Genomic DNA, 23,748 nt, shown 5'->3' with positions numbered 1-23,748 from the left:
TTTCTATAAAAATAAAATTTTGTCAAATTTTCTAAATTAATAAAATTTTTACAATATGTTCTAAAGAAATAAAATTTTGACAAAATTTTTTATTAAAATAAATTTTTGACAAAAATTTCTATAAAATTTGAAATTTGACAAAATTTTCTATAGAAATAACATTTAGACAAAAATTTTTACAGAAATAAATATTTGACAAAAAATTTTATAGAAATAAAATATTGACAAAATTTTCTATAGTAATAAAACTTTTTTTATTTTATTTAATAATATGTTTGATTTTTAAACTGGTATTTATTTTAATGTGAATAACTTTGTTAAAATGATTCGATAAATAAGACTGTATCTCAATTGGATTATTGAGAGCCTAGATTTAATTAAACAGATATGTAGCTTCCAAAAAAGCGTTTTTATTTTATCTCGGAATTAATACCAAAATCCTTAAAGGAATGTTAAAATCATTGAATCTTTTTGCAGCATATCTCATCGGAAATAAAGGGTGATTTGTTAAGAGCTTGATAACTTTTTTTAAAAAAAAAAACGCATAAAATTTGCAAAATCTCATCGGTTCTTTATTTGAAACGTTAGATTGGTCCATGACATTTACTTTTTGAAGATAATTTCATTTAAATGTTGACCGCGGCTGCGTCTTAGGTGGTCCATTCGGAAAGTCCAATTTTGGGCAACTTTTTCGAGCATTTCGGCCGGAATAGCCCGAATTTCTTCGGAAATGTTGTCTTCCAAAGCTGGAATAGTTGCTGGATTATTTCTGTAGACTTTAGACTTGACGTAGCCCCACAAAAAATAGTCTAAAGGCGTCAAATCGCATGATCTTGGTGGCCAACTTACCGGTCCATTTCTTGAGATGAATTGTTCTCCGAAGTTTTCCCTCAAAATGGCCATAGAATCGCGAGCTGTGTGGCATGTAGCGCCATCTTGTTGAAACCACATGTCAACCAAGTTCAGTTCTTCCATTTTTGGCAACAAAAAGTTTGTTAGCATCGAGCGATAGCGATCGCCATTCACCGTAACGTTGCGTCCAACAGCATCTTTGAACAAATACGGTCCAATGATTCCACCAGCGTACAAACCACACCAAACAGTGCATTTTTCGGGATGCATGGGCAGTTCTTGAACGGCTTCTGGTTGCTCTTCACTCCAAATGCGGCAATTTTGCTTATTTACGTAGCCATTCAACCAGAAATGAGCCTCATCGCTGAACAAAATTTGTCGATAAAAAAGCGAATTTTCTGCCAACTGCCAAAGCATACTGAGCATCTTTCTCTTTGACACTATGTCTGAAATCCCACGTGATCTGTCAAATACTAATGCATGAAAATCCTAACCTCAAAAGAATCACCCTTTAGGATCCCAAACTCAGGGTTATTAACTTATTTGTGCGATTTGTGCTACTTCCAAAAATGTTCTCCCAAAGATGTCTTTATTTTATTTTTTATAATTCGCCGTCTTCATATTTTTAATGGATAATTTTAACTTATTTTTGTTTCAAATAGGTTAAAAACAAATTAAAAAATAATAAAAATAAAATACAAATTATTTACATCATCTCGAAAAAAAATGCTAAAACCATTCTAGAAAAATTGCGAATTTTTTAAAATATTTCTAGTCAAACGTTTCAGACATGCATTTGAATGCACCAAAAAAAAAAAAATTAATAAATAATAAAAATTTATGATTACAAAATATCACAAACATTTTTAATTAATACCCAAATCTCTGAATTCGGATCACACCTAGAGAAGTGATGCAAAGTCAGTGCAACGGCTGTTGAAATGGTGGACATTTGTCCTATGATAAGCCCATGTTAAATTCATCGCGACTGCGCCAATTTTGCATCAATTCCGGATCCAAAAAGAACCGTCTTATTACTTTTTTTGCAACACTTTTTTCCGATGGGTCCTTAAGAGAATATCAAAATCTCTAGATCCAAGTAATTTTTTTAAAATGCATATATTTGTTTTTAATTTTAAAGATTTATGTTTATTTTTATTCCATCTTCAGCTAAGTCTCATTGTTCCTCCATCCATTCATCTCGCTTCATGAAACTTTTCGTGATACAAGGACACATATTATTCTTAAATACCTAAGCAAATAGCATTGAGGCTTATATAAAACTTATAAATATTAAATAACTTAAAAATAGTTTATTTATCTAACAAAAGCTATTTAATCATGCAATCAATAAAGCACTGAAATGTTTAAATATATTCCAAAAACAGACTTGGCCTAGATAGTTTGATAATCCATTCATTAATACTAATCAATGTTTTTATTCTTCTTTGGACCAATATACAAACATCGTTCGTTGTTTTTGTTTTTTGGAAACTTAAATTATTTTAGTTCAAACCGTTACACTTTCTTCAGCGGGCAATTGGTTGGCTGGTTGCTTAGTTGGCTGCTAAGCTTTTCGAGATAAATGGAAAATTATTCAATTTTCCCCTCCAATGTTGTTTACTTTTCAAAAAGGCAATTTTTCATATTCATCTCTTGTTTTCCGACAAAGAAGAGCATCAGCCATACCGCCCCACATATGCCTGGATATACATCGAACTTGGTTAGTTTGTACGTCCATCTACTAAATTGTATGTCTGTCTGTCCGTCCGCCCGTCTGTTTGTTTCTATGTTAGTTGTATAACAGCATCCGTTAACAATGTTTGCCAAAATAAAATCAACAACAGCAAGACACACACACAAATATTGCAGCTAGTAGCATCACCATCACCAAACAATCGACCAACAATATCAGCAACATTGAGAAAATAAAATATTTGTCTAAAACCTAGACCAAGTAAGTGAGTGAGCTCATCCTGTAAGAGTACCATGGTGAAGCTGTGTGTGTGTGTGTCGGTGTGTTTGTATGCATGTTTACGAACGTATGTTTGTGTGAGTTCATTCTAATGAAAAATTGCTACAAAATATGTGTTAACCACTTTTTTAAAACTATCATCTATCCAACCAAAAACACACACATACACTTCACACACACTCTCTGGATGCTGTATGCAGACCAGCCACTACCAGCAACATCAGCATACTTGAATATGTGTGCAATAACAGCAATATCACTAGCACCTAACTTCATATGTATGTTACCGATGGATGATGGTATTAGAAGCGAAGCGCGCTCCCAGCTTTGGGCTAAACTTTGTTTTTGGCTTCTTTTTTTCCGGGAGCCCACAGGATGGATGAGTTTTGCTATTGTATTACAATACAAGTTAAGAGCACTATAGACTGCAAGCATTACCTTCTAGCCTCATAGCCGTTTTATTCAAGAGGTGTTAATCAAAATGTCGACCATAGTTAGTGATTCAGGATAATAGCAAAAAAACAAAAAAGAATTTTAGTTAGAATATAATTTGGGGCTATTTGTTTAGAGTATAAGAAAAAAACTAAAACATTGTTCTAATATAGTGATAATTTGTTAGCAAATAAAATTAAAATGTAGATTTTTTTTCTAAAAACCTTAGGAAAATAAATTAATCAAAAATATTTCGTATATGTGATTTTAAGGGTATATCCCTACGGGAAATTGGTGCAAATTGCCACTGACGGACCTATCACAGAACTGGTACCGGTGCTCCAGTTACACCCAAAAACAAGTGAACAGGTACAATTTTAGTAAAATTTACTCATTTCAGAGACTTATGAACTCAATTTAAGCAAACTTCAGCTATTTTAGGAAAATATGAACTATTTTATTTTTTAGTAAAATTGTGCACTATATTTGATACAACTTTTTTTCTTATTTTTAGTTCACGGCATTAAATTTAGGAAAAAATTATTCAAATAAGGAATGTTTACTCAATGACAAACCCATGTTGAAGTGACCAGTCCCTTCCAAACATTTTGACCAGAACTGGGACTGGTCTATACACACCAGGCACTAGTCCTGTACCGTTCCTGTGGTTGTTCTATTTCCCGTAGGGATTCTTCATAATAGATAAAAAGGCTTGGGGGTAGGGAAAAAAAATTAATTTGGGCTATGTTTACAGAATTCGAAGATATACTTATCGACTTATAATAAAACCAGTAAGGAAAGTCTAAAGTCGGGCGGGGCCGACTATATTATACCCTGCACCACTTTGTAGATCTAAATTTTCGATACCATATCACATCCGTCAAATGTGTTGGGGGCTATATATAAAGGTCTGTCCCAAATACATACATTTAAATATCACTCGATCTGGAAGAATTTGATAGACTTCTACAAAATCTATAGACTCAACATTTAAGTCGGCTAATGCACTAGGGTGGAACACAATGTTAGTAAAAAAAAATATGGGAAACGTTTAAATCTGAAGCAATTTTAAGGAAACTTCGAAAAAGTTTATTTATGATTTATCGCTCGATATATATGTATTAGAAGTTTAGGAAAATTAGATTCATTTTTACAACTTTTCGACTAAGCAGTGGCGATTTTACAAGGAAAATGTTGGTATTTTGACCATTTTTGTCGAAATCAGAAAAACATATATATGGGAGCTATATCTAAATCTGAACCGATTTCAACCAAATTTGGCACGCATAGTTACAATGCTAATTCTACTCCCTGTGCAAAATTTCAACTAAATCGGAGTTAAAAATTTGCCTCTGTGGTCATATGAGTGTAAATCGGGCGAAAGCTTTATATGGGAGATATATCCAAATCTGAACCGATTTCAAGCAAATTTGGCACGCATAGTTACAACGCTAATTCTACTCCCTGTGCAAAATTTCAACTAAATCGGAGCAAAAAATTGACCTTTGTGGGCAAATGAGTGTAAATCGGGCGAAAGCTATATATGGGAGCTATATCTAAATCTGAACCGATTTGATATTTTGCAAGTTTTTCGAGACTCATAAAATATTCGGATGTACGGAATTTGAGGAAGATCGGTTGATATACACGCCAATTATGAGCAGATCGGTGAAAAATATATATGGCAGCTATATCTAAATCTGAACCGATTTTTTCCAAAATCAATAGGGATCGTCTTTGAGCCGAAACAGGACCCTATACCAAATTTTAGGACAATCAGACTAAAACTGCGAGCTGTACTTTGCACACAAAAATACATCAACAGACAGACAGACGGACAGACAGACGGACAGACAGACGGACAGACAGACAGACGGACTTCGCTAAATCGACTCAGAATTTAATTCTAAGCCGATCCGTATACTAAAAGGTTGGTCTATGATTACTCCTTCTTGGCGTTACATACAAATGCACAAACTTATTATACCCTGTACCACAGTAGTGGTGAAGGGTATAAAAAAGGCGAACATTCGAAATCAACTTTTCGTAAACAATAACATCGACTATTGCTTTATTTATTTATTATTTTATTTTTTATTTATTTATTAATTTTTTTTAATTAAATCAATCCATGTGTTGATGTTGGTCAAAATCGACTATTGAAAGAGATAAAGGTAATGAAATAGAAATGGCAAGGAGGACTTTCCGAGTTTTAAAAATACGGAGAAGTATTTTTTCGCCTATTCAAATTTTCTAAATTTTTTTTAAATAAATTTTATAAAAAGTTGATATTTCAACTTTTGAAATAGTGGAAGAGTCGACTTTCCATTGTAGTGATTATTTAAAATCGACTTTTATCGACTAGATCCCAAATTATATATCCTGACTAAAATAAGAGTGCGTTCGTTAGAAAATTAATTGATTTCAGTTAAATTTTTTAAACTAATTTTTTTTTTTTACTTACGGAATAGCAAATTACTGAGGGTTTTACCATGGAAACTTCATACACTTAAACACGTTTTGACATTTTTTTTAATGCAAACACATAATTATTAAATTAACAGAGACTTGACTCTTTAGATTAGAGATAATACAGCTCCAAATATAGGTTAAGATTTATTTTGAGGATTTATTAATTCATTTTTATACCCTGCGCCACACTGTGGAACAGGGTATAAGTTAGTGCATATGTTTGCAACATCCAGAAGGAGACGAGATAGACACATGGTGTCTTTGGCGATAATGCTCAGGGTGGGTTCCTGAGTCTATCTAGCCATGTCCGTCTGTCCGTCCGTCCGTCTGTCTGTGAACACATTTTTGTGATCAAAGTGTAGGTCGCAGTTTAAGTCCAATTGCTTCCAAATTTGGCACAAGTTCCTGTTTTGGGTCAGAATAGAGGTTCAGATTTAGATATAGCTCCCATATATATCTTTCGCCCGATATGCACTTATATTGACCCAGAAGCCAGAGTTTTACCCTGATTTGCTTGAAATTTTGCACCAGGAGAACAATAAGTACTATAGTCAGGTGTGCCAAATTTGATTGAAATCGGTTCAGATTGAGATATAGCTCTCATATACATCTTTCGCCCGATATGCACTTATATGGACCCAGAAGACAGATTTTTATCCCAATTTGTTTGAAATTTTGCACTAGAAGGACAATTAATAGTGTAGTCAAGTGTGCTAAATTTTATTGAAATCGGTTCAGATTTCTATATAGCTTCCATATTTGTATATGCTTTTCCGATTTGGGAAAAAATTACCAAAATACCCACATTTGCCTTATAAAATCGCCACTGCTAAGTCGAAAACATGTAAAAGTGACTCAAATTTTCATTTATTTCTAATACATATCTATCGACCGATAAATCATCAATACACTTTTGCGAAGTTGCCTATGCGTGCCAAATTTGGTTGAAATCGGTTCAGATTTAGATATAGCTCCCATATATATCGTACGCCAGATTTACACTGATATTACCACAGTGGCCAATCCTTTATTCCGATTTAATTGAAATTTTGCACAGGGTGTAGAATTAGCATTGTAGCTATGGGTGCCAAATTTGGTTAAAATCGGTTCAGATTTAGATATAACTCCCATATATAGCTTTCGCCCGATTTACACTCATATGACCAAAGAGGCAAATTTTTTTTAGAAAAGAACCTAAAAAGTACAATTTCCGGCCAAAATGCAAAAAAGTGCGCATTTTTTACAAGAAAAGAAAACGCCATAATTTTCCTAAACTTCTAATACATATATATCGAGCGATAAATCATAAATAAACTTTTGCGAAGTTTCCTTAAAATTGCTTCAGATTTAAATGTTTCCCATATTTTTTTACTAACATTGTGTTCCACCCTAGTGCATTAGCTGACTTAAATTTTGAGTCTATAGATTTTGTAGAAGTCTTTCAAATTCTGTCCAGATCGAGTGATATTTAAATGTATGTATTTGGGACAAACCTTTATATATATAGCACCCAACACATTTGACGGATGTGATATGGTATCGAAAATTTAGATCTACAAAGTGCTGCAGGGTATAATATAGTCGGCCCCGCCCGACTTTAGACTTTACTTACTTGTTTTTTACTAACATAGTGTACAATCCCGGGGCATTAGCCGACTTAAATTTTAAGTCTATAGTTCATAAGATTTAAATGTATGTATTTGGGACAAAAACCTTTATATATAGCACCCAACACATTTGACGGATTTGATATAGTATCGAAAATGTGGATTTACAAAGTGGTGCAGGGTATAATATAGTCGGCCCCGCCCGAATTTAGACTTTCTTTACTTGTTTTTAACTAAAAAAAAAAAAAACTTTTTTACTTTGAGGTGTCCATTATTCTCGTACATTGGATTTTAAAGGTGGAATTTAATTATTTTAAGATTATTTACTCTTTTAAAAAATAAAAATTTAATTTTATGAAAAAAGTAAAGTCTTCATTCGGAGTTCGATTAAAAATTAATTGTATAAATTAATATTTTATTTAAAAATTTATTTATCAACTAATCAATCAAATTGTTTCTGTTTTGATTAAAATGTTTGTTTTTTTTTGTGAAAAAGTTTTCAGCTTAAATAAACTTTTTGTTTGTACTCAAAAAAAAAAAAAAAAAAATTAACCGTCTATTTCACTAAAGCCAATTAAACTTGACTTTAGTTTATGGAATTATTATATTTGGAGAAGGTTACCCTTACTCTAATAATTTTATGCGTACGTTAGTTAAATGAACTAAAAACACAAGATAAAATTATACACATATGAAGCATAAAAATTTACTAAATTTGTACTTCTCACAAAATAGTTCATTATTTCTTTAAATTCGTTAATTTTACTTCGTATGGTACTGACGACATTCTTGCAATTTTGAACTCCAATTATTTCCTTCAAACTACAAAATTTTCTTTAACAAGTGAAAAAAATAATTATGTCTAATAAATTTTCTTGAATTTACATTTACTTATTTGTGTGATATCGGCGTGATGTCAGCGCTTGTAATATCGGTTAGTTAAAATATTCTAAAAATAATTTTTTTTTTTAAATTAACCAAAATTTTTCTTCCTTGTAGGCTCAGTGTTTTTTCAGTGTGGGAATTTTTTGGTGATATTGTTTTCTGTCTGGGTTCAAAATTACAAATTAAGCCACCACCTGATTTTCATTAACCCTTTCTCTACCGATGTCCACATAGAAGGACATTCGAAAAAGACACCAAATTCTATTTTACCACTGTGTTTTGATTTATTTCTCGATGTTATTTTAAATAGAGGCTTTAATCTAAATATCACAATGGACTGAATATAAGTGAGCCTGAATCTTAATCGGGCTGCCACTTTAACCTTAATTTAAATAAGCTATATATATTTTCCATATTGGTGAGCACCAAAATACATTTTTATAAACTTATTTAACAATAAGCGAAAAATATGAAAATTTGAGAAATTTTTTCTATTGTATGTTTCTAGTAAATGGACGTTCATACAAAAACTATAGCTGATACTTTTTCGGGTTCTTTTTTGTATTTTTTATTACACTTTCAAATATGTTATAGGCCAAATAGTTCTTATGTTCGTAAGCCCTTTCAGTAGCAATTCAAGAATCAAATTTTCAGAACAAGCTCATATAGCTCTTGAAGTAGAAAATGACAATTTTTGTTCTACATCCAGTTAGTACAAGTAAAAACAAAATAAATTTTTAACATTTTTTAACATTAATTTTATTTCGGTAGTGAAACGGTTAATATGGGCATAATTAAAAATTTCTCTAGACAACCGTAATATTCTTCTATAATTGCCAAATTTTAAATATCCTTTTTGTGTTCCAACATTATTGTATTAATTCCGGCTATCGTAAAATTGTCTAATCTATTTCAATACGTCGATATATTCAAGTACGTGACAATTTTAAAGGTTTATTAACTAAATGTATGGCTCTTGTCAAATAAAAATTTCTATACATAAAATAATAATTTGTCAAACGTATGTTTTAATCCATTAAAATTTTATTCAATTCATCAACTTTTCGAAATTCTAATTCATCAACATTTTTTGTAATAAATAAAAGTTAAAAACAAAATCCATAATTTCTAAATGCGCTTAAGTACTATCTTCAATTTCTAAGTTTTTAAAATTCTGTATTTCTTTTTTTATTTGTAAATATACAGTCTTAAGAGCTTGTCTGGCTTTCACAGTGAATTAATGTTGCCACCATGACATGAGGCAATGAAAAATTACATTTGACGTTGCTTGGTGTAATGACCTTGAATACATTGATTTATTGAGGGTACTTTCTTTATACGATTGAGAGCTTTAAAACTTTATTTGCATAAGAAAATTACACAAAAAGATATAATAAAATAGAATTCAAAAATCAAAAGAACTAAACAGAAAAATATGGGATATAAAATGTTTATTTAAAAATGTTTAAATATTTACATATATACTAAAATAGGAGTTTATATCGAGTAAACAAAAAAAAAACAATTACCTTAAGTAGTAAAGTATTTTTTTTAATTCATTAATATTTAATACATTTTTAATTTAATTTAAGTTTTTCTTATCTAAAGATTTATTTTAATGTAGTGATACGATGTTATGCTAATATTTGTAAATTTATTTGTTTATCATCCTTAGCATCATACATCATTCTAAACAAGTCAGTTTAAAAATTATTTAGTTTAGTTTAATTTTCTTTTTTTTTTTAATTTTCCACAACCCAATACAGTTTCCTTTATCTCAAACACGTCTCAAACATTCCGTTGTCATTCCGTTTGTAACACATCGAAATATCGATTTCCGACTATATAAAGTATATATATTCTTGATCATGGAGAAATTCTAAGACGATATAAGCATCTCCGTCTGTCTGTTGTAATCACGCTACAACCTTCAATAATGGCGCTATCGCACCACGGGAGCCACCGTGGTGCAATGGTTAGCATGCCCGCCCTGCATACACATAGTCGTGGGTTCGATTCCTGCTTCGACCGAACACCAAAAAGTTTTTTCAGCGGTGGATTATCCCACCTCAGTAATGCTGGTGACATTTCTGAGGATTTCAAAGCTTCTCTAAGTGGTTTCACTGCAATGTGGAACGCCGTTCGGACTCGGCTATAAAAAGGAGGTCCCTTGTCACTGAACTTAACATGGAATCCTGGCAGCACTCAGTGATAAGAGAGAAGTTCACCAATGTGGTATCACAATGGACTGATACATCGGGCTGCCACCTAACCTAACCTATCGTGCGGAAATTTGGCACAGATTCGTTTTTTGCTTGTAGGCAGGTCAAATTCGAAGATGGGCTATACCGGTCCAAGTTTTGATATAGTCCCCATATAATCCGACCTCCCGATTTGGGGTCATGGGCTTTTAAAACTCGTAGTTTTTATCCAATTTGCCTGAAAAAGGTATTTTAGGACCATCAAAGAATGTGCCGAAAATTGTGCCTATCGGTCCATGTTTCGGTATAGCCCCCATATAGACCGATTTCCGGATTTTGCTTTTTGGGCGTCCAGAAACTGTATGTTTTATCCAATTTGCCTGAAATTGAAAATCTAGAGGTATTTTAGGACCAAAGATTGGTGTGGCGAAAATGGGGTGTATCGGTCCATGTTTTGGTATAGACCCCATATAGACCGATCTCCCGATTTTACTTATTGGACGTCTAGAAACTGTATTTACAACCCGATTTGCCTGAAATTGGAAATCTAAAGGTGTTTTTGGACCACAAATGGGTGTGTCGAAAATGGTTCGTATCGGTCCATGTTTTCGTACAGCCCCCATATAGACCAATTTCCAGATTTTATTTCTTGGGCTTCTATAAACTGTATTTACTATCCGATTTGCCTGAAATTTGAAATATAGAGGTATTTTATGACCAGAAATAGGTATGTCGAAAATGGGATGTATCGGTCCATGTTTTGATATAGCCCTCATATAGACCGATCTCCCGATATTACTTCTTGGCCGTCTAAAAACTGTATTTTCTATCCGATTTGTTTGAAATTTAGAATCTAGAGGTACTTGAAGACCACAAATAGGTGTGTCGAAAATGGAGAGTATCGGTCCAAGTTTTGATATATCTCCCATATAAACCAACCCCCCGATTCGAGTTTTTTTATCCAATTAGCCAGAAATTAGAAATCTAGAGGTATTTTAGGACCACAAAGAGGTGTGTCGAAAATGGTCCGTATCGGTTCAAGTTTTGGTATAGCCCCCCTTATAGACTGATCGCCCGATTTTAGTTTTCGTAGTTTTTACAAAATTTGTCTGACATTGGAATTCTAAAGGTATTTGATGAACATTAAGAAGTGTGTCGAAAATTTTGAGTAGTGGTCCATGTTTTGGTATAGCTCCCCAAATAGACCTACCTCCCGCATTTATTTCATAGGCTGCTAGAATCTGTGGTATTTATCCACTTTGCCTGAAAATTTAAATATACTGGTATTTTAAACCCTCAATTTGTATCGCATTTATTTCTACCGGTTCATTATGTAAGACATTGATCGATCGACCGATTTCACTTCTTGAGGGTATAGTAGGAGCACCGATCATAAAAATTGCTTGAAACTAAAAGTAAAATTTCCAGATTTTCCGTCGTCCAGCTAAAGTTTTAATTATGCCTATATTAATGAAAGTCATGGCGTAGATTAATTTGTAATTTTGAGTCTAGACAGAAAAAAACTATCACCACAAGCTTATTGAAGCTGAAAAATTCAATTATTTTAAATTTATAGAGCCTAGGATTAAAGGCAAATAGAATCAATACCAAAAAACTTAAGGGAAGGTGAAATTTTTTGGATCCAAGTCAACTTTTTTTGAGTGGGGTTATTAAAAAGTATACCAGGTCATTACGTTGTCCTTATTTTAGCATAGATTTGTGGAAGTCTCACAGGAGTTAGTTCAGTTTCGTCACGAATCAGTTAACTTATGTGCAATGGTTAGCATGCCCGCCTTGCATACACAATGTCGTGGGTTCGATTCCTGCTTCGACCGAACACCAAAAAGTTTTTCAGCGGTGGATTATCCCACCTCAGTAATGCTGGTGACATTTCTGAGGGTTTCAAAACTTCTCTAAGTGGTTTCACTGCAATGTGGAACGCCGTTCGGACTCGGCTATAAAAAGGAGGTCCCTTGTCGTTGAGCTTAACATAGAATCGGGCAGCACTCAGTGATAAGAGAAAAGTTCATCAATGTGGTATCACAATGGACTGAACAGTCTAAGTGAGTCTGATATATCGGGGTCCCACCTAACCTAACCTAACTTATTTTTTCGGTGTACTCTTGCGAATGAATTTTCCCTCAGTTCTAATAATATTTATAAAATATTTAAATTTATACACTTTATTACAATGGATGGAACTTTCATAGTTTTTTTTTTAACAATTAATTTTATCCATTTAAATGTTATTCTTGTTAATTTTAAAGCTCACGATTTCTTTAACTGTTTTTATAAATCAATGTTTTTGTCGTCAAATATAACTTTTTACTGGCTATCAGTTGTTTTTGAAAGAATATATTTTTGAAAAAAAAAAAATAATAATTTAATTACTGAGTTTAAATACTCTCGAAATTAAAAAAAAAAAAAAAAAAAAAAAAAACAATAATAAAATTAAAAACAACACGAAAACCAAAAATCCTATAGATTTCTATTTAAAACCCCTTTTAAATGACACTCCAATTTCTTGTGCCGATTAAGGTTTTAATTATAAAATTCATTAAGTTTTTATTAATTATTACATCAACTTTTTTTTTTTTATTTCATTCAATTTTGTAATACAAAAAAGCTACTTATTTATAGCCGAAAAAATATATTACAATTGTTACATATTTGTTAATTTAAATTAAATTATTATTTATTTAATTTTAAATTATTTGTAATTACAAGATTTTATTATTTTTAGTTACAAAATTTTAAATTATTTAATTTCATATTAATTTATAATAGTTTTCTAAAAAAATTAATTTCATAGATTTATTTTCTCATTTCCATTATATAATTTTTATTTACTAATTAATTAAATCAAACCATGTATTGATGTTGGTCGAAATCGACTTTTGGTGGAGATAGGGAAGGCAATGAAATAGGAATGGCAAGGAGAATCAAAATCTAGACTTTCCGAGTTTTAAAAATACGGAGAAGTATATTTTCGCCTATTCAAAATTTTTAATGAATTTTATAAAAAGTTGACATTTCGACTTTTGAATGACACTCTAATTTTTTGCCGATTAAGGTTTTAATTATAAAATGAATTAAGTTTTTATTAAATATTAAATCAATTTTAAATTATTTGTAATTACAAAATGTTATTATTTTTAATTACAAAATTTGGAATTATTTAATTTCATATTAATTTATAGTAGTTTTTTTTTAATAATTTCATAGATTTATTTTCTCACTTCCATTATATAATTTTTATTCACTACTTCTTTTATTAACTTCCTAGTTTTTTTTATAATTTTATTAGTATGGTTTATTTAACCTTCTAACATATTTTTTTTTTTATTTTCTGGAGCCAAAACAAAATTCATACTGTTACGCATTGTTTTTCTCAAATTTGACAAATCATTCCTATGTCTTACTACCCCTGTCATCTCATTATCACTGCTGACATTTACGAGACAAGGAAAAATTATAGGTTTTGACGTCGGTATGCTGACCTTGAAAGCATTGATTTATGGTCTCACTTTCTACGTCCAATTAGATGGTTTAAAATATGTTTGCTATAAAAAAAAAAAAACTTTAAAATGTTTAAAGTTGAGAATTTATAAAAGTGAATTTGATTTCCTTATCTTAAGAAAGAAACAAAAAAAAAACAAAAACCCAATAAGAATAGAATTCCTGAGAGAATTTCTTTATTTTATTCCAAGTTGATTTTGAGGAGTTAGTGGCAAAGTAGTTGCATTTGTTTGTGTTTATTTTTTTCCATAATATTTTCTTTTCTTTGGAAATGTCAATGTTGTTGTTTTTGTTGTTTTCCTTATTGCCATTTTGATTCGTTTTGTTCATTCGTTGCATTTCTAAGATATTGCAAATTTTATAAATTTTGAAGGCGTTACCTTTTTTTGTCGTCATTATTATGTGGGCTATCGCAAAGAAGAATGTCGAAATGAATGTTGCCAACAAACACAAGAACAACGACAATGGGAGCATGTTACACTCATACCACCAACAAACACCAGCAACCATCGGCATCATCATCAGCTAACAGAGAAATAAAATCTCTTTCTATTTCATAACAACAACAAAAATAACTTAGAGAAAAGACGGGTTTCCTTCAAAAATCTATGAAGTTCTCTATTACCACTATTGCTGCCAACAACAACACTAACACTATCGTTACAGCAAATGCAACAACAAAAATCCATTGAGGAAAGCTCAAGAAGAGACCAGAGACGACGACATTTGTATTAGTTGGACCACTGCCACTAACATTTCTCGTTCGTCTTCCTTAGTCTTTTGGGAAGAAGGACTATGTTGGCTATGACGATGATGATGATGTTGATGGTGGTATGGGGGAACCTCCACGTTACCTCCTTCTGCACGTCTATTTGGCATTTTGTTGGTTTTTAGCTATGACTTCTGTTTTACGAACTACTACTGCGCATCTATTAGACGAGCTCCGACAGTCGACCGACAGACCGGGCATATATATTTGTATGATATGCGTGCGACCGTATGTGAGTCCCGAAGAAAAATGAGCATGATTTTGAAAGCTATATGTCCGTCCGTCCACCGTCTGTTTGTAACACATTTTTACATTGGTTTCCTTATGAGCGAACTACTCGGTATGAGCTGCCGCTTGTTTTCTTTCATTCTTGGCAACTGAAGTGTAGTGAAGAGCCTTGTGAATGACGAGTACTGCCGACATCCAAAAGAGTACTACGGACCTTTGGCAATAGGGCTAACATAGAAAGCCCTCTTTTGTTGGGGTTTTTGAGTTGTGTTTAGAGTTGTCGTTTTACTCAGAGTTACGACAATGATGAGGATGACTACAACAATAACAACAACAACGACACCAACAACGCCAAAACCAAGAAAGGCAACGGCATCAACCTTACACCTGACTGCCTTGCTTTACTACTACTGGCCTTTTGGCAAGAACCCGTGTTTTGGGTAGAATGAAGTATTATCAACATTGTCGACGTTGTCGTCGTCGTGATAGTCGTCAACAATGAATGGTTAGCTCCTGCTCAACCCAAACCACCACCCACTTTTTGACTTTATATCAACCCACCACCATCATCACCAGCCATTTAGCCGGCCCGCAGCAGCAACAACAATATCATTACTCTTCTTGGTTGTATTAATCGTGTCGGAGAGGGGGGTTTTGTTAGCAGCGGTGGCGGCAGCAACAGAGGCTCTGCACTTAGCAAACCAACCCACCGCTTGTAAATTGTTGGTGTTTTGCCATTTTTTTTCGCACACACACTCACACACACGCCCATCCATATCCACTTGCTTACTCAAATGAGTTGTACAATGTCTTGGCCTTACTGTGTGTGTTTTGGTGTTTTTTTTTTTGGCATGCTTGAAATACTCTTGGAGAATATATGCTTATGCATCCTCTGTGCTTTGTGAGAGAGAGAGTATCCAACCAACAATAGTTGGTTAAATGTATTCTTGAGGAGAGTAAGTATTTACGTGTGCATGTGTTTGTGTGTGCGAGCTTCTCTGAGTGTTTGAGCCATTTATTTGATTTTGACTGAAATCTTGTGATGCAAATGTGCCACCACTCACTCAAGCAAGCAAAATATAACAAATGGGGATTGGTTTTTGCTAAATCACACAAAAACGTCAGCAACAACTACAACATGAGTAATAGAGCGGTAGCGGCAACAATACTCTAAAGGCCTGAGAAGTTTTTGTTGTACAATTTGATATGCTCCACCAACGTTGCTCGCGCGCTTTGTTGTTTGATGAGTAGGAGGGTTGCCATTGCAATGTTTTTTTTGTATTTTATATGATCTAACGAATTGTTCTGCAATGGTGCGCTATAGAGAGACTGACGATAGTAATCTAAATTTTATATTAACTATTTAAATAATATTAAGATTCGACTAAACTAAAAAAAATCTTCTTGCACAATTCTGGGATGTACGGTACCGTAGGGCAAAAGGAAATCTCTCATCAATTAGTCCCATGCGATTTTATTTACATTGAAGTGAGGTGAACTTTTATTCTTATGACTGAATAGCTTTCACTTCACTTTACTTTTTTGTTTGTTTTTTGGTTTCATAACTAAGACTAAGGCTTTAATAATTCTGTAAAAATTTATAAAAATTAATGAAATCGTCTTTTGTATTAGTATTATTTTTTTTGGAATTCTGACTACAAAAGCTTTGTAGTGTTAAAAACTAAACAGAAGAAAAGTCTGTTGTAAAACTGATGCTGAAATGAACTAATATTTATTACAAACATTTTATTTTGTTTTAGTTTATTTTTAAAATTTTGTAAGAAATTTTCCCCAGTCCAACAATTTTTTCTTTATTTCATGTATGTCTCAAAAATTTTATGAACTAAATGGCAGTAAAATTTCAATGACATACAAATTAGTTCAATTCTAACTAGCCACCGCGGTGCAATGGTTAGCATGCCCGCCTTGCATACACAAGGTCGTGGGTTCGATTCCTGCTACGACCGAACACCAAAAAGTTTTTCAGCGGTGGATTATCCCACCTCAGTAATGCTGGTGACATTTCTGAGGATTTCAAAGCTTCTCTAAGTGGTTTCACTGCAATGTGGAACGCCGTTCGGACTCGGCTATAAAAAGGAGGTTCCTTGTCATTGAGCTTAACATGGAATCGGGCGGCACTCAGTGATAAGAGAGAAGTTCACCACTGTGGTATCACAATGGACTGAATAGTTTAAGTGAGCCTGATACATCGGGCTGCTACATAACCTAACCTAACTATTCTCAAAAATAGTAAGAATGAACTACAGTGTGGTTAAAATGGGAATGATCTGGCGCCTATGATTTTTTTTATTTTTAGTTCATTTTTGCTTCTCCAGAAAGATGCATTTCATAAATGGTATTTAAAAATCCAAAAATATCGGAAAATTTTGATTAATTTAATGAATCTCAAAATTTGGAATACAATTTAGTTCAATTTTCGCACGATTTTTTTTCTGTGTACTAGACGTTTTTCCTAAACTTTTTGCTAAAGGCACTTTCTACTTAAACAATTACATATTTATATTTGAAGTCGATTTTTAATTTCGAAACAGAGATTTCTCTCTGTTTCGAGATGTGATTATTTTGTCAAAATAGTTTAAATGACGACAAAATCTTTGTAACTGGGAATGTTTTTTCAGTGTAGTTACATTTTATAATTTTTTTCGTAATTTTCCACATCCCAGTGAATACAGTATGTTTCAAAAATTTTATGAACTAACCGTGAGTATATAATTCAATGACCGTACCCATAAAGTTCAATGTGAACTAAAGTAGAAAAAAAATTTCGTACGTTTTTTTTTTACTTTTAGTTCATTTTTTCTTCTACGATTCGTTTTACATTCGTAAATTGTGTTTAAAGAATATACCCGGTCATTAATTTTTCATTGTTTTAACATCACATTATTGAAATTTCAAAAAAGTGGAGTACAATTTGCACAGAAAAAAATTTCCGTAGTTAAACTAACGCTAGATTTAACTTATTTTTATTGTAAAAAATTATTTGTTAGTAGTTCAATTTAATTATTTTTTGCGCAATTTTCCACAGCCCAATGAAATTTTCGTTTTTTTAAGTATGTCTCAAATATTTTATGAACTAAACGTCAGTATAAAGTTCGATGACCGTACACATAAGTTCAATATGAACTAAAGCAAATGAAAATTTTCGTACGATTCCCAAAAATAGTAAGAATGAACTACTGTATGGTTAAAATGGTCATGATTTGGCGCCAATGATTTTCTTCTTAACTTTTAGTTAATATTTTCTCCTATAATAAGGTGTAATTTCGTGCACTGTAGTTAAAAAGAACAACAGGGCATTAAATTTTCCTGGTTTTAACAACGCTTTGGGGAAATCCCAAAATGTGTAGCAAAATTTAGTTCAAATTTCGTACAAGTTAGTTTATTCTTCCTATAAAAAAGTTTACTTTTTTTTCGGTGTGGTTCAATTTCTGCATTTCCCCATATATCAGTTTATTTTTTTCTGTGTAAGATTTTTTACCTCTATGTAAATTTTAAGTGGCCCTAAATTAAATTTCAATAAATTGTATTCGGTTACTTTATTACTTCCACGAATTTATTATTTAAGGAACATACTTGTTGAAGGTAATGAATTTTAGACAGAGGTCCCCCAAATGTAAAAATCGTTCATGTACATTGTGAAAAATTAATAATTGCATTAAAATCTATTGACAATTTTCACAAAGGAGATAATATCCGAAATCGTATAGAATTTTTTCCATAAGTTTTCAGGAAATTTTAAATTTATATACTATGGCTAAGTGGCGATTTCGAGATTCAAAGATAGCCGATCAGGTTTGCAACTTAACCATTAACGCAATCAAAAAAAATCTTTCCTCCACAAGGAAATTGAAAATTTTTTACAAAGTATTTTCTTTAGTAGCACATAGAACCGAATTTATGACGAGCAATTTAACGCTTGTCTCTAATCTGTTTTTTTGCTTTGAGAGAAAACTTTTTAGAGCTAAAAGAAAACTTTTGATGTCTAAACAAAAATTCGTTCCTCGAAAAAGCAAACTGTTCAGTATATCCAAAGTCCCTTTTAAATTTTAATTCTTCTCGAAAAACGTCAAGGCTCAGACTATTCCAATTATTTCGTGTTCATACATAGCCAGCAAAAAATGGAGCACTATTTCAGCAGGATTGTAAGGGAGAGAGGCAGTACCAACTGCCCACATAACAACCGAATCAGTGCTGGTTTTTGTGGGCAATTTAGAGTAGCTTCTACGTAGGGCTGAAATAATAGCTTATTTTAATAGAAATAATGCTCAGAAGTGATATAATCTTGAGTATAGCATTGTTGGCGTGAAGGAAAACCGCACTACCTGCATGCATGCATCTATAATGCATGAATTGGTTGCAATAACGTAAACGAATGATCATAAACTTGTTTGATTACTCGTTTATGTTATTGCCACCGATTCATGTAGTGTGGATGCATTGCCTCCATTATTGTATACCAAAAAGCGCAACTAAATTCTTACTGCTGAAGTATTTTTTTCTGGGTATCACCTTGTTTCATTACAAATATTTTAGCAAAATTTTTCTTGAAAAAAATTCCATATTTTATAGAAACAACATGGCAACCCTATCTATTGATGTTGTTGCTAATGGGGAGGTGGTAGATCAACCTTATAGAGTTGTAGGGTATTAACCAACAGCAAGCTCTAATAGCAAAAGTACGATTTTTTTTGTAGCTTCTTAGTGCTTTTGATATTTTCTCACTGTTTGCCTAGACGACGATGACTATGATGATGATGACGACGACGACGACAACTATAACGAAAATGCCGTGTATGTGAAGTGATTATAAGCCGTCTCATTTCATCTAAAGACAAATAAATTTCAAATAATAACAAAAGCAACTAGGAAAGTTGGAACTCACACACTCATACACCATCTTGGCTAATAAGAAATTTTAAGAGAGAGAGAGCGAATAAATTTGCTAAAAATCTAAATCAAAGATTTCCCATTAGGTTATTAACAAAAGAAATATAATTTTCATACCAAAATTAAATAATAAATCATTATTTTGGATTATTTGGATTGAGTTATAATAAGCTGTGACCACTATCATATTTTATTCAAAATGGTCCATAAAATAAATTCGCCGTAGAATTATGAGGAAAACAAAACAGAGTGTTTCTACTTTGAGTGCATGTTAAAAAAGTTCTCTCTTAGAATTTTCCATAGACTCTTCTTAACCATGTGAATGATTTGCAAGCTAAGGCCCTCGCTCTCGAAAAACAAAAATTAATCGCTCTCTTTCTCTGGTTTTGAGAGTTTTGCGGAATTTTTGATGAAGATGGTGGGCTATGGCGGCAATTGCCTCCGCCGACACCGCCACCGTTGACAATGATGATTTACTTTTTGACAAACACATGCGCTTTTTTATCTTTTGTTGTTGTTGCTTTTTTGTTTATTGTTGTTGTTGTTATTATGGTTGAGCATGTTTACGGGGCCATTTAGCCAGCCAGCCAGCCATCCATCCATCCAGTCAGCCAGCCATGTATTATAGGGAGAGCAAAAATGCTGGCAGTCGTCATCTCTTTCTGGCTTAGGAAAATTTATGACTCTCATTTAGAGGGAAAAACAGGTAGTTTTCCTTGTCTTGCGCGCAGTTTTTGAAAATTTATTTCAAATGAAATTTAATGGCACAATTGTTGCGCTCCATGAGCAAAGACACACACACACACCCATGCATAGATAAAGGCACTCACACAAGGCTGAGTTGAATATCCTACCTAATAAAACTCGTTGTACGTTTAGCTTTAGCAAGCGTGAGAGTATTTCACCACCACCACTAACAACTCACATGGCTGGGAGAAAAATGAGTTGTTTTTCAAACGAATGCACACACACACACTCGCACACCATTCAAACAAAACGAGCGTGCTCGTTGACGAGAGTAGTATCTGTGTGAGGCAAATGCTGATATTGCTGTTGTTGTCCACACAGTGTGTGTACGGTGCGATACTGTGTGTTGTTTACCCCCGCCAAGTTTAGTTTTCGTTGTGATTGACAAGCCCAGTGTGTATTTGCCTTCGAAACGCGTACGACGTGCTGCTGTGCTGTGTGAATAGTTACACCACGATCGAGTACACTAGTAACCAAGAAAAAGAAACAGACAACACATATATTATACCCTATCTACCGTGTATACCACACAATAATAATAATAAATAAATAAAAATACTAGTAGAGTCTCACAACATCAACCGACCGACGACGAGAGACCCAACCAGCCAACAACCATCAATCCCCATCAAAAAAGATCACAACAAAATTTTTTATTTTTATTATTGAATGTAACAACAACACGACAAGACCTACTACTATCCCACATATATAGAGAGTAGAGTTAAGAAACAACAAAAATTTCTCGTGTGAAAAGAAAATAAAATTGTTTTGCCTAGAAAAAAACATTACGTTTCGGTTTCTTGTGTTTAACGGTTAAATTGCATTAATTTTTATTGGTGAAATGTTTCCACGGTTTACGAAAAACATTTGACATAAACTTTTACAAAAGTCAACAACACAGCGCAATCAAACGGCGTTTATGGAAGACACGGGTTTTCCCCTTAGAAGAAAACGAAAATAAAACATAAATCTTTACGGCGTCGGTAATAAACGTGATTTTGAAAACAATAATAACATAAGTGAATTTTGTGAAAAAAAAATTTAAAAAAAAAATATAAAACAAAAAGCCGTCGCTTTTTGTTAGGAAAAAGAAAAACGCGCGCGCGATTTTATTTCGGTTTTTTTGTTTTCGTTCAAAACAATAAATAAATACATTTTTTTGTTAATTCAAATCCAACAAAACTCTGAAGAAGATTTTTTTTCTACTAAATACAAATACAAAAAAAATGAGGAACTGTGATATATAAATAGAAGCAAAAAAAATAATTTCTTTCTTTTAAATCTTCTTCTAATATTTTCTTAAAACAAAATAACAACCAAAAAAACAAAAGGTATACGATTTCCTTGCTAATCTAAACAACAAAAGGAAACCTAGAAAATTTCTATTTGGACACAAAAACAAAATCAAATAAAATTCTGCTTAAAGCCATCATGGATTTATGACCCCAAACAAATCATAAAATATAAGTCACCTACTCCCGCTCTTCTATAACAAACAAACAGCAACAACTAATGTATACTAAATGTAATACTTAATACCGCAACAACAACAACAACCATAAAATTGTATACGATTTTTCTAAAAAAAAAAAAAACAAGAAAAATTTCCAAAATTTTATTTAATAACAACATCAACAACAAAACAAATTACATAAATGTGCCTAAAATAAGTCAAACCCTAAAAGAAAAAAAAAAGAGAAGAGAAAAAATCCCAAGAATTACAACTCCTCCTTCAATCATATGTTTGTTTTTTTTGTAACATATAAAGTGACTAGTGTATACCAATAATAATACAAAAAAAAAATTGATATATTCAAAACTTCAAATTCAATTATCATCGGCCACTGAAAATTCTTCAAAAAAAAAACCCGCATCAATCATCTGCTGCAGTAAAACAATCTCCTAACATCTACAAAGAAAAAATTCTACAGCTCAATTTTTTAGTTGAGTGTGTAGTCTTTTTTAAGTTTTTTACTTTTGTTTAATTTTTAACAAAAAGTGGCACAAATCGGGTTGGACATCGCTCCCAGAGCATTAATGGCTCAACCTAGGGTAAGTTCAATACAAAACAAATTTATAAAATCAGTTTAAATTATTGTGTGAAAATTTTGAAATAGCGACGGCATTTTGATTTTGAGGAAAATTAAAGAAAGAATGTCTAGGAGTTATAGGCCTATTATTTAAATAAAATTTATGTTAGCATAAGCTTTGATATACCATGATTTATGGATTTGAAGGTATAGGCACTTTGTTTATGCAACAAAATAGTTTTTTCGAAAAAATATTTTCGACAAAGTTAATGGCTTCTGTTTTTGAAAATAATTTTTCAAAAATTTTTGTTAGATAAACAAAGTGCCTAAAACTTCAAATCCATAAATCACAAAATTTTTTATCAATTATGAAGGATTGCCAAAAATTAAAAATTCATTGTATTAGTGATTTCTCAAATGAAAATTAGATTTATTGCAAAATACCAATTCAACTGATATGATTATTTATGTTGTAACTATTAGTATGGTATTATATCAAAGTGATTCTTGGGAAGGTTTAAAAACAAATTTATAAAAAAAAAAAAATATTTTAAAAAATATTTAAAAATAAATAATTTTTTTTTTATCAATTTTTTTAAACATTCCAAAGAATCACTTTGTTATAATAGAATTTGTAAAGTTATAATATAAATAATCATATTACCTAAAACCTGACCTTCAAATTGATAAACAAAATATTTTAAAAAATATTTAAAAATAAATAAATTATATTTCATTTATTTTGACACGTGATCATTAGAAACAAAAACAAATAAAAATCTGTAAAATCCAAAATATTTTGAACTTTACCATAAAAAAATGTTTGATGATTTTACACTACAAATATATATTTCCGACCTACCCTTTCCAAAAATATAGATTACTTATATAAACATATCTTAGTTTAATGTTATTTATATAACATTAAAAATAAATAAAATATTTGATAAAATTAAATTTATTGCAAAATACCTATTCAGACCGGGTTTTAGGTGATATGATTATTTATGTTGTAACTATTAGTAATGGTATTATATCAAAGTGATTCTTTGGAAGGTTTAAGAAAAAATTGCTAAAAAAATATTTAAAAATAAATAAAATATTTTTTATAAAAATTTTT

General features: G+C 31.9%; 1 protein-coding gene across 2 annotated transcripts in view; it reads left to right on the top strand.

Moving 5' to 3' along the window:
• The first annotated feature begins 20,969 nt into the window (after positions 1-20,969).
• Positions 20,970-23,748, top strand: part of hth (Meis homeobox homothorax) — a 267,103-nt gene continuing 264,324 nt past the window's right edge. The window contains exon 1 of one of the 2 annotated variants that reach the window (XM_075295992.1): positions 20,970-22,650. In XM_075295992.1, the coding sequence (XP_075152107.1) occupies positions 22,636-22,650 (15 nt within the window). In that variant the 5' untranslated portion in view covers positions 20,970-22,635. The remainder of the gene's footprint in view (positions 22,651-23,748) is intronic. The other variant, XM_075295919.1, reaches the window with a different exon arrangement.

This window comes from Haematobia irritans, chromosome 1, assembly GCF_050003625.1.
Source record: "Haematobia irritans isolate KBUSLIRL chromosome 1, ASM5000362v1, whole genome shotgun sequence".
Classification (NCBI taxonomy): domain Eukaryota; kingdom Metazoa; phylum Arthropoda; class Insecta; order Diptera; family Muscidae; genus Haematobia; species Haematobia irritans.
This window is presented reverse-complemented; position numbering and strand designations above follow the sequence as displayed.